Raw genomic sequence first — 11,672 nt, forward strand, 5'->3', positions numbered from 1 at the left:
CCTTTATTTTGCCAAAACATTCTGTTAAATACAGGTTATGGTCTCTGGATTTGTTCCTGCTGTCTTGTTCCTTATGCTCGTACAGGGCCAGAGAAGAAGGCAAGAAGAAGTCTTTTAAAATGGACACATTTGTCTCCCTGGGTGACATTCAATCGCTGCTAAAGGACCTTGATAGGAACCAGTTAGTACCAGTTAGGTGCTACTTGCATTTGTACTTAGTTTGTGATCAATTTGATGATTTTCCTGTTGTTATGGTCTGCTGTTCTCTACACATGAAACTATGACGACTACTAGTTATGCTGCTCATCTTGGCCAAAAGAGGTTATAAGTGGGACTTTCATGGTAAAATAAAAGGTAAGTAATAATGACATTTCTGCAACATGTTGTTAGATGTGACCTGCTAATTCTTCCTTAAATGGCACAAAAAACAAAGTTTTCTGCTTCATGAATTGGACTCTGACTTCTCATGACTGCATCCTATACCCTCACAATCTCTACACACTTCAGTCAGCACATTCGGATATGACCACAGCCAGTTTCAAACTGCTCCTCTTCCTTCCTGGAGTAACTGCCTGATCAGCCCTCCCTCTTCCTGCTCCTCCTACTCTCAAACGACTCATTTCCTGTTCCTCCCCTTCACAGATCTGCCACTGTAAAGATGGGTGCAACCAACAAGTGCTGGAGTTCAGAGCTGCCGAGCCACATTCACTACAGATCAGAGAGGACAAAAGGGAAAGGAGGAGTTTGGTTTGACTGCTCTCACTTCAGAGAAAGTGAAACACAGACGTTTGTTGTCACTGAGAGGTGAAATGGCGCAGCAAGGAATTCAACTGGATCAAGCAAAGTTTTGCTGTTCGATCTGTCTGGATCTACTGAAGGATCCGGTGGCTATTCCCTGTGGACACAGCTACTGCATGAGATGTATTAAGAGCTTCTGGGATGGAGAGGAGGAGAAGAAAATACCCAGCTGCCCTCAGTGCAGACAGACCTTCACCCCGAGGCCTGTCCTGGTGAGAAACACCATGTTAGCAGAGTTAGTGGAGAAGCTGAAGAAGACAGAAGTCCAAGCTGCTCCTGCTGATCACTGCTATGCTGGACCTGCAGATGTTGGTTGTGATTTCTGCACTGGGAGAAAACTGAAAGCTATCAAGTCCTGTCTGCAGTGTCTGGCCTCTTACTGTCAGCAACACCTCCAGCCTCACTATGAGGTAGCTCCATTAAAGAAACACAAGCTGGTCGACCCCTCGAAGAATCTTCAGGAGAACATCTGCTCTCATCATGATGAGGTGATGAAGATGTTCTGCCGCACTGATCAGCAGTGTATCTGTTATCTCTGCTCTGTGGATGAACATAAAGGCCATGACACAGTCTCAGCTGCAGCAGAGAGGAAGGAGAGGCAGGGAGGGCTCGCGGAGATTCAGCAACGAGTCCAGCAGAACATCCAGGACAGAGAGAAAGACGTGAAGGTGCTTCAGCAGGAGGTGAAGGCCATCAATCACTCTGCTGACAAAGCAGTGAGGGACAATGAGGAGATCTTCAACCAGCTGATATGCCTCATAGAGAAAAGAAGCTCAGAGGTAAGGCAGCACATCAGAGCCCAGCAGAAAGCTGAAGCGAGTCGAGCTGAAGAGCTTCAGGAGAAGCTGGAGCAGGAGATCACTGAGCTGAGGAGGAAAGATGCTGTGCTGCAGCAGCTGTCACACACTGTGGATCACATCCAGTATCTACAAAGTTACCCCTCACTGCCAGATCTCAGTAAATCTACACATATCGATGTCTGTCCTCTGAGGTACTTTGAGGATGTGACAGCAGCTGTGTCAGAGGTCAGAGATCAACTACAGAACATTCTGAGTGAGGAATGGACCAAGATCTCACTGACACTGGTTGATGTGGATGTTTTACTGTCACCAGCAGAGCCCAAGACCAGAGCTGGATTCTTAAAACATTCACATGCAATCACAATGGATCCTAACACAGTGGACAGAATGTTGTTACTCTCTGAGGGGAACAGAAAAGCAACATGTCTGCAGAAAAGTCTGCCATACTCTGCTCATCCAGACTTATTCAACAAGGGGTCTCAGGTCCTGAGCAGAGAGAGTCTGCCTGGACGATGTTACTGGGAGGTGGAGAGGAGCGGCGGAGGAGTGAGAGTAGCAGTGGCATACAAGGATATTACAAGGACAGGGGATATAAGTAGATTTGGATTCAATGAGAAGTCTTGGTCATTAAATTATAAAAATGACAGTTGGACCTTCATACATAACAGTATTGAAACGCCCCTCTCCGTCTCTCCGTCCTCCAGAATAGGAGTGTACCTTGATCACACTGCAGGTCGTCTGTCCTTCTACAGCGTCTCTGACACCATGACTCTCCTCCACAGAGTCCAGACCACATTCACTCAGCCGCTCTATGCTGGAATTGGTCTAACTAATTATGGAGCCACAGCTGAGTTTAAGTAGACAGGAGCCATCAAAGAGTTACATTATTGTTGTTTCCATCTTTGTTGCTCAGTGCTCATCACTGTGAGGTTCCTGCACTGGTCTTCACATATATCAGCTGTCAATCAAGCAGCGTAGGCTTTACTATGATGCATTTATCTTTCCTTATTTTACACTGTTGAAAGGTTATTTACTCCTGTCTGCTCTTTATATGTAGTTGTAATTATTTGTGAAATATCTGTATTGTAAGTCCATGAAATCTATCAAAGCTGCTTTAGAAAATGTGAAGCTGATTCAACAACAGAACTGAGGTGATTCTCCTGCTAAAACATGAACAAGTGCAAAGCTTTGGTGGTGAGAGTAGAGGAACATTTGCTGATCACTTTCTCATCCATTTATGGACTCAAACAGGTTTGTCAAGGAGAAGGAAGTCTTCATGTCTTCTATCATTTGTTGCTTTTACAAGTAATATGTTTGAATTTGTACTCTGATTCAATAAACATGGCTTCAATTAACTTAAAGAGCTGAAAATGTGGATTCAGTTGATTATTATTAAGTTCTGGGCTGGGAGCTTATTTCCCTTCATCACAGACTCTGTGTCACTTCACATGTTGTAATGTTGACTTCCTGTTGCTTTTATTGTGTTAAACAGCATTTAGCACCAGAAAGCTCAGAGTGAATGATGACTTTTCTGATCAATAAATTCATAAAAACCAATAATACAAGCTGTACTTCTTTCACTACAACTGAGATCCAGTTTGTCTTAAAGTTTGTTGTTCTTTATGCTTCACTTCATCTCTGCTACAAGCCAGGAAATACTTCTCATTCATAAATAAGCAAAGCACTGAGGCTGTTTGGTGACACGCCCCAAACTAGTTTTACTACTCTGAACATTTCATGAAGGGTGCAGTTTGAGGTGATTGTCACTACTCTCAATGCTGAAGAAGCACTGTAACAAAAGGTTTTTGATCATTAATTTCTAATCTAATAACAGCATTTGAGGTGCAAGGCAAAATGTGTTCAAGCCTTGACAAGCAATCCATAGGAATAACAGTCGCCCTGTGCTGCTAAGCATGGCTGCATCCTTCAGTCAGCACATTGGGATACAACCACAGCCTGTTCCTGTTCCTGTTCCTCCCCTTCACAGATCTGCCACTGTAAAGATGGGTGCAACCAACAAGTGCTGGAGTTCAGAGCTGTCGAGCCGCATTCACTACAGATCATAGAGGACAAAAGGAAAGGAGGAGTTTGGTTTGACTGCTCTCACTTCAGAGAAAGTGATGCTCAGACGATCGTTGTCACTTCTATGCTGGACCTGCAGATGTTGGTTGTGATTTCTGCACTGGTAGAAAACTGAAAGCTATCAAGTCTTGTCTGCAGTGCCTGACCTCTGACTGTCAGCAACACCTCCAGCCTCACTATGATGTAGCTCCATTACAGAAACACAAGCTGGGTGACACCTCCAAGAATCTTCAGGAGAACATCTGCTCTCATCATGATGAGGTGATGAAGATGTTCTGCTGCACTGATCAGCAGTGTATCTGTTATCTCTGCTCTGTGAAGGAACATAAAGGTCTGTTAAATACAGGTTATGGTCTCTGGATTTGTTCCTGCTGTCTTGTTCCTTATGCTCGTACAGGGCCAGGGAAGAAGGCAAGAAGAAGTCTTTTAAAATGGACACATTTGTCTCCCTGGGTGACTTTCAATCGCTGCTAAAGGACCTTGATAGGAACCAGTTAGTACCAGTTAGGTGCTACTTACATTTGTACTTAGTTTGTGATCAATTTGATGATTTTCCTGTTTTGTTCTGTGTGTCTGCTCTACTCATGAATCTATGATGACGACTAGTTATGCTGCTCATCTTGGCCAAAAGAGGTTATAAGTGGGAGTCAGTGGAACTTTAAATAAAAGGTGAATAAGTAAAAAATAAAATTTCTGCCACATGTTGTTAGATATGATCTGCTAATGAAAAGTTTTTCCTTAAACGGCACAAAGAACACTTACTGTATTTATCTGTGTGTTGAATCTGTCAATGTCAAACTTGTTTAGCTGAGGAAGTTTTTCATGACAAACATTTACATAAAGTTAAAAGAAAGTCATATTCTATTTTTAAGAAGGAAATATGGAAGAGAAATTGTTTTTTGCTGAATCACTTCATGAATTGGACTCTGACTTCTCATGGCTGCACCCTATTCCCTCACTATCTCTCCACATTTCAGTCAGCACATTAGGATAGACCACAGCCAGTTTCAAACCACTCCTCTTCCTGGAATGAGTCACTGCCTGATCAGCCCTCCCTCTTCCCGCTCCTCCTACTCTCACACGACTCATTTCCTGTTCCTCCCCTTCACAGATCTGCCCCTGAAAAGATGGGTGCAACCAACAAGAGCTGGAGTTCAGAGCTGCCGAGCCACATTCACTACAGATCAGAGAGGACAAAAGGGAAAGGAGGAGTTTGGTTTGACTGCTCTCACTTTAGAGAGAGTGAAACTCAGACGTTTGTTGTCACTGAGAGGTGAAATGGCGCAGCAAGGAATTCAACTGGATCAAGCAAAGTTATGCTGTTCGATCTGTCTGGATCTACTGAAGGATCCGGTGGCTATTCCCTGTGGACACAGCTACTGCATGGGATGTATTGAAGGCTTCTGGGATGGAGAGGAGGAGAAAAAAATCCACAGCTGCCCTCAGTGCAGACAGACCTTCACCCCGAGGCCTGTCCTGGTGAGAAACACCATGTTAGCAGATTTAGTGGAGGAGCTGAAGAAGACAGAAGTCCAAGCTGCTCCTGCTGATCCCTGCTATGCTGGACCTGCAGATGTTGGTTGTGATTTCTGCACTGGGAGCAAAATGAAAGCTATCAAGTCCTGTCTGCAGTGTCTGACCTCTTTCTGTGAGCAACACCTCCAGCCTCACTATGAGGTAGCTCCATTAAAGAAACACAAGCTGGTCGACCCCTCCAAGAATCTTCAGGAGAACATCTGCTCTCATCATGATGAGGTGATGAAGATGTTCTGCCGCACTGATCAGCAGTGTATCTGTTATCTCTGCTCTGTGGAAGAACATAAAGGTCATGACACAGTCTCAGCTGCAGCAGAATGGACTGAGAGGCAGGGAGGGCTCGCAGAGATTCAGCAAGAAGTCCAGCAGAACATCCAGGACAGAGAGAAAGACGTGAAGGTGCTTCAGCAGGAGGTGAAGGCCATCAATCACTCTGCTGATGAAGCAGTGAGGGACAATGAGGAGATCTTCAACCAGCTGATCTGCCTCATACAAAAAAGAAGCTCAGTGGTGAAGCAGCACATCAGATCCCAGCAGAAAACTGAAGTGAGTCGAGCTGAAGAGCTTCAGGAGAAGCTGGAGCAGGAGATCACTGAGCTGAGGAGGAAAGACGCTGTGCTGCAGCAGCTGTCACACACTGAGGATCACATCCAGTTTCTACAAAGTTACCCCTCACTGCCAGATCTCAGTGAATCTACACACTTCGATGTCCGTCCTCTGAGGTACTTTGAGGATGTGACAGCAGCTGTGTCAGAGGTCAGAGATCAAATACAGAACATTCTGAGTGAGGAATGGACCAAGATCTCACTGACACTGGCTGATGTGGATGTTTTACTGTCACCAGCAGAGCCCAAGACCAGAGCTGGATTCTTAAAACATTCACATGAAATCACAATGGATCCTAACACAGTGAACACATGGCTGTCACTCTCTGAGGGGAACAGAAAAGCAAAATGTGTGCAGAACGAACAGCTATACTCTACTCATCCAGACCGATTCACTGACAGGCCTCAGGTCCTGAGCAGAGAGAGTCTGCCTGGAAGATGTTACTGGGAGGTGGAGAGGAGAGGGAGAGGAGTTAAAGTAGCAGTGGCATACAAGGATATTACAAGGACAGGGGATATAAGTAAATTTGGATTCAATGAGAAGTCTTGGTCATTAAATTGTACTAAAGACAACAGTTGGACTTTCATACATAACAGCATCAAAACTCCCCTCTCCGTCTTTCCCTCCTCCAGAATAGGAGTGTACCTTGATCACAATGCAGGTCTTCTGACCTTCTACAGCGTCTCTGACACCATGACTCTCCTCCACAGAGTCCAGACCACATTCACTCAGCCGCTCTATGCTGGAATTGGTCTAATTGATTATGGAGCCACAGCTGAGTTTAAGTAGACAGGAACCATCAAAGAGTTAAACTATTGTTGTTTCCATCTTTGTTGCTCAGTGCTCATCACTGTGAGGTTCCTGCACTGGTCTTCACATATATCAGCTGTCAATCAAGCAGCGTAGGCTTTACTATGATATATTTTTCCTTCTTTATTTCACGCTGTTTAAAGGTTATTTACTCCTGTGTGCTCTATAGACATAGTTATAATTGTTTGTGAAATATCTGTATTGTTAGTCCATGAAATCTATCAAAGCTGCTGTAGAAAATGTGAAGCTGATTCAACAACAGAACTGAGGTGATTCTCCTGCTAAAACATGAAAAAGTGCAAAGCTTTGGTGGTGAGAGTAGAGGAACATTTGCTGATCACTTTCTCATCCATTTATGGACTCAAACAGGTTTGTCAAGGAGAAGGAAGTCTTCATGTCTTCTATCATTTGTTGCTTTTACAAGTTATATGTTTGAATTTGTACTCTGATTCAGTAAACATGGCTTCAATTAACTTAAAGAGCTGAAAGTGTGGAGTAATTTGATTATTATTAAGTTCTGGGCTGGGAGCTGATTTCCCTTCATCACAGACTCTGTGTCACTGCACATGTTGTAATGTTGACTTCCTGTTGCTATTATTATGTCCATCAGCATTTAGCACCAGAAAGCTCAGAGTGAATGATGACTTTTCTGATGAATAAATTCATGTAAACCAATAATACAAGCTGTACTTCATTTACTACAATTGAGATCCAGTTTGTCTTAAAATTTGTGGTACTTCACTTCATCTCTGCTACAAGCCAGGAAACACTTCTCATTCATAAATAAGCAAAGCACTGAAGCTGTTTGGTGACACGCCTCAAACTAGTTTTACTACTCTGAACATTTCATGAAGGGTGCAGTTTGAGGTGATTGTCACTACTCTCAATGCTGAAGAAGCAGTGTAACAAAGGTTTTCGATCATTAATTTCTAATCTAATAACAGCATTTGAGGTGCAAGGCAAAATGTGTCCGGGCCTTGACAAGCAATCCATAGGAATAACAGTCGCCCTGTGCTGCTATCATGGCTGCACCCTTCAGTCAGCACATTGGGATACAACCACAGCCTGTTCCTGTTCCTGTTCCTCCCCTTCACAGATCTGCCACTGTACAGATGGGTGCAACCAACAAGTGCTGGAGTTCATAGCTGTCGAGCCACATTCACTACAGATCATAGTGGACAAAAGGAAAGGAGGGGTTTGGTTTGACTGCTCTCACTTCAGAGAAAGTGATGCTCAGACGATCGTTGTCACTTCTATGCTGGACCTGCAGATGTTGGTTGTGATTTCTGCACTGGGAGAAAACTGAAAGCTATCAAGTCTTGTCTGCAGTGCCTGACCTCTGACTGTCAGCAACACCTCCAGCCTCACTATGAGGTAGCTCCATTACAGAAACACAAGCTGGGCGACACCTCCAAGAATCTTCAGGAGAACATCTGCTCTCATCATGATGAGGTGATGAAGATGTTCTGCTGCACTGATCAGCAGTGTATCTGTTATCTCTGCTCTGTGGAGGAACATAAAGGTCTGTTAAATACAGATTATGGTCTCTGGATTTGTTCCTGCTGTCTTGTTCCTTATGCTCTTACAGGGCCAGGGAAGAAGGCAAGAAGAAGTCTTTTAAAATGGACACATTTGTCTCCCTGGGTGACTTTCAATCGCTGCTAAAGGTCCTTGATAGGAACCAGTTAGTACCAGTTAGGTGCTACTTGCATTTGTACTTAGTTTGTGATCAATTTGATGATTTTCCTGTTGTTATGGTCTGCTGTTCTCTACACATGAAACTATGACGACTACTAGTAATGCTGCTCATCTTGGCCAAAAGAGGTTATAAGTGGGACTCAGTGGAACTTTAAATAAAAGATTAATAAGGAAAAAATTTCTGCAACATGTTGTTACATATGATCTGCTAATAAAAGGTTGTTCCTGAAACGGCACAAAGAACACTTACTGCATTTATCTGTGTGTTGAGTCTGTCAATGTCAAACTTGACAAACATTTACATAAAGTTAAAAGAAAGTCGTATTCTATTTTTAAGAAGGAAATATGGAAGAGAAATTGTTTTTTGATGAATCACTTCATGAATTGGACTCTGACTTCTCATGGCTGCACCCTATTCCCTCACTATCTCTACACACTTCAGTCAGCACATCGGGATACAACCAAAGCCGCTTTCAAACTGTTCCTCTTCCTGGAATGAGTCATAGCCTGATCAGCCCTCCCCTTCCTGCTCCTCCTACTCTCAAACGACTCATTTCCTGTTCCTCCCCTTCACAGATCTGCCACTGTAAAGATGGGTGCAACCAACAAGTGCTGGAGTTCAGAGCTGCCGAGCCACATTCACTACAGATCAGAGAGGACAAAAGGAAAGGCGGAGTTTAGTTTGACTGCTCTCACTTCAAAGAAAGTGAAACTCAGACGTTTGTTGTCACTGAGAGGTGAAATGGCGCAGCAAGGAATTCAACTGAATCAAGCAAGGTTTTGCTGTTCGATCTGTCTGGATCTACTGAAGGATCCGGTGGCTATTCCCTGTGGACACAGCTACTGCATGAGATGTATTAAAGGCTTCTGGGATGGAGAGGAGGAGAAGAAAATCCACAGCTGCCCTCAGTGCAGACAGACCTTCACCCCAAGGCCTGTCCCAGTGAGAAACACCATGTTAGCAGATTTAGTGGAGGAGCTGAAGAAGACAGCCAAGAAAGTCCAAGCTGCTCCTGCTGATCCCTGCTATGCTGGACCTGCAGATGTTGGTTGTGATTTCTGCACTGGGAGAAAACTGAAAGCTATCAAGTCCTGTCTGCAGTGTCTGGCCTCTTACTGTGAGCAACACCTCCAGCCTCACAATGAGGTAGCTCCCTTAAAGAAACACAAGCTGGTCGACCCGTCCAAGAATCTTCAGGAGAACATCTGTTCTCATCACGGTGAGGTGATGAAGATGTTCTGCTGCACTGATCAGCAGTGTATCTGTTATCTCTGCTCTGTGGAGGAACATAAAGGTCATGACACAGTCTCAGCTGCAGCAGAGTGGACTGAGAGGCAGAGAGGGCTTGGAGAAATTCAACAACAAGTCCAGCAGAACATCCAGGACAGAGAGAAAGACGTGAAGGTGCTTCAGCAGGAGGTGAAGGCCATCAATCACTCTGCTGATGAAGCAGTGAGGGACAATGAGGAGATCTTCAACCAGCTGATCTGCCTTATAGAGAAAAGAAGCTCAGAGGTGAAGCAGCACATCAGATCCCAGCAGAAAGCTGAAGTGAGTCGAGCTGAAGAGCTTCAGGAGAAGCTGGAGCAGGAGATCACTGAGCTGAGGAGGAAAGACGCTGTGCTGCAGCAGCTGTCACACACTGAGGATCACATCCAGTTTCTACAAAGTTACTCCTCACTGCCAGATCTCAGTGAATCTACACACTTAAGCAGCTTCTATGTCCGTCCTCTGAGGTACTTTGAGGATGTGACAGCAGCTGTGTCAGAGGTCAGAGATCAACTTCAGAACATTCTGAGTGAGGAATGGACCAAGATCTCACTGATACTGGCTGATGTGGATGTTTTACTGTCACCAGCGGCGCCTAAGACCAGAGCTGGATTCTTAAAACATTCCCATGAAATCACAATGGATCCTAACACAGTGAATGACTGCCTGGATTTATCTGAGGGGAACAGAAAAGCAACATGGTGGCCTAGCAAACAGCGATACTCTGCTCATCTAGACCGATTCACTGACAGGCCTCAGGTCCTGGGCAGAGAGAGTCTGCCTGGACGATGTTACTGGGAGGTGGAGAGGAGCGGGAGAGGAGTGAGAGTAGCAGTGGCATACAAGGATATTACAAGGACAGGGGATATAAGTAGATTTGGATTCAATGAGAAGTCTTGGTCATTAAATTATAAAAATGACAGTTGGACCTTCATACATAACAGTATTGAAACTCCCCTCTCCGTCTCTCCGTCCTCCAGAATAGGAGTGTACCTTGATCACACTGCAGGTCGTCTGTCCTTCTACAGCGTCTCTGACACCATGACTCTCCTCCACAGAGTCCAGACCACATTCACTCAGCCGCTCTATGCTGGAATTGGTGTTTCGGATTTTGGAACCACAGCTGAGTTTAAGTAGACAGGAGGCATCAAAGAGTTAAAATATTGTTGTTTCCATCTTTGTTGCTCAATGCTCATCACTGTGGGGTTCCTGCGCTGGTCTTCACATATATCAGCTGTCAATCAAGCAGCGTAGGCTTTACTATGATATATTTTTCCTTCTTTATTTCACGCTGTTTAAAGGTTATTGACTCCTGTGTGCTCTATAGACATAGTTATAATTGTTTGTGAAATATCTGTATTGTTAGTCCATGAAATCTATCAAAGCTGCTGTAGAAAATGTGAAGCTGATTCAACAACAGAACTGAGGTGATTCTCCTGCTAAAACATGAAAAAGTGCAAAGCTTTGGTGGTGAGAGCAGAGCAACATACAAGTACTATGTTTGAATTTGTACTCTGATTCAGTAAACATGGCTTCAATTAACTTAAAGAGCTGAAAATGTGGAGTAATTTGATTATTATTAAGTTCTGGGCTGGGAGCTGATTTCCCTTCATCACAGACTCTGTGTCACTGCACATGTTGTAATGTTGACTTGCTGTTGCTTTTATTGTGTTAATCAGCATTTAGCACCAGAAAGCTCAGAGTGAATGATGACTTTTCTGATGAATAAATTCATGTAAACCAATAATACAAGCTGTACTTCATTTACTACAACTGAGATCCAGTTTGTCTTAAAGTTTGTTGTACTTCACTTCCTCTCTGCTACAAGCCAGGAAATACTTCTCCTTCATAAATAAGCAAAGCACTGAGGCTGTTTGGTGACACGCCCCAAACTAGTTTTACTACTCTGTACATTTAATGAAGGGTGCAGTTTGAGGTGATTGTCACTACTCTCAATGCTGAAGAAGCACTGTAACAAAAGTTTTCGATCATCAAATTCTAATCTAATAACAGCATTTGAGGTGCAAGGCAAAATGTGTTCAGGCCTTGACAAACAATCCATAGGAATAACA

At 43.9% G+C, this 11,672-nt stretch overlaps 2 protein-coding genes across 2 annotated transcripts; both read left to right on the top strand.

The window, feature by feature from the left end:
- The first annotated feature begins 648 nt into the window (after positions 1-648).
- On the top strand, positions 649-7,302 carry LOC142996169 (uncharacterized). The gene is made up of 3 exons (XM_076147074.1): positions 649-2,455; positions 4,078-4,133; positions 4,792-7,302. Exons 1-3 carry the CDS (start codon positions 810-812, stop codon positions 6,609-6,611), a joined length of 3,522 nt encoding a protein of 1,173 aa, XP_076003189.1. The 5' UTR covers positions 649-809; the 3' UTR covers positions 6,612-7,302.
- Positions 7,303-7,862: 560 nt separating this feature from the next.
- On the top strand, positions 7,863-11,438 carry LOC142997525 (tripartite motif-containing protein 16-like). The gene is made up of 2 exons (XM_076148281.1): positions 7,863-8,084; positions 8,907-11,438. The coding sequence occupies exons 1-2, from the start codon at positions 8,077-8,079 to the stop codon at positions 10,735-10,737; spliced, it is 1,839 nt and encodes a 612-aa protein (XP_076004396.1). The 5' UTR covers positions 7,863-8,076; the 3' UTR covers positions 10,738-11,438.
- The last annotated feature ends 234 nt before the right edge of the window (positions 11,439-11,672 follow it).

This window comes from Genypterus blacodes, unplaced genomic scaffold (assembly GCF_046128005.1).
Source record: "Genypterus blacodes isolate CSIRO-AG114 ecotype Tasmania unplaced genomic scaffold, CSIRO-AGI_Gbla_v1 ptg000005l_1, whole genome shotgun sequence".
NCBI classification, from domain to species: Eukaryota; Metazoa; Chordata; class Actinopteri; order Ophidiiformes; family Ophidiidae; genus Genypterus; species Genypterus blacodes.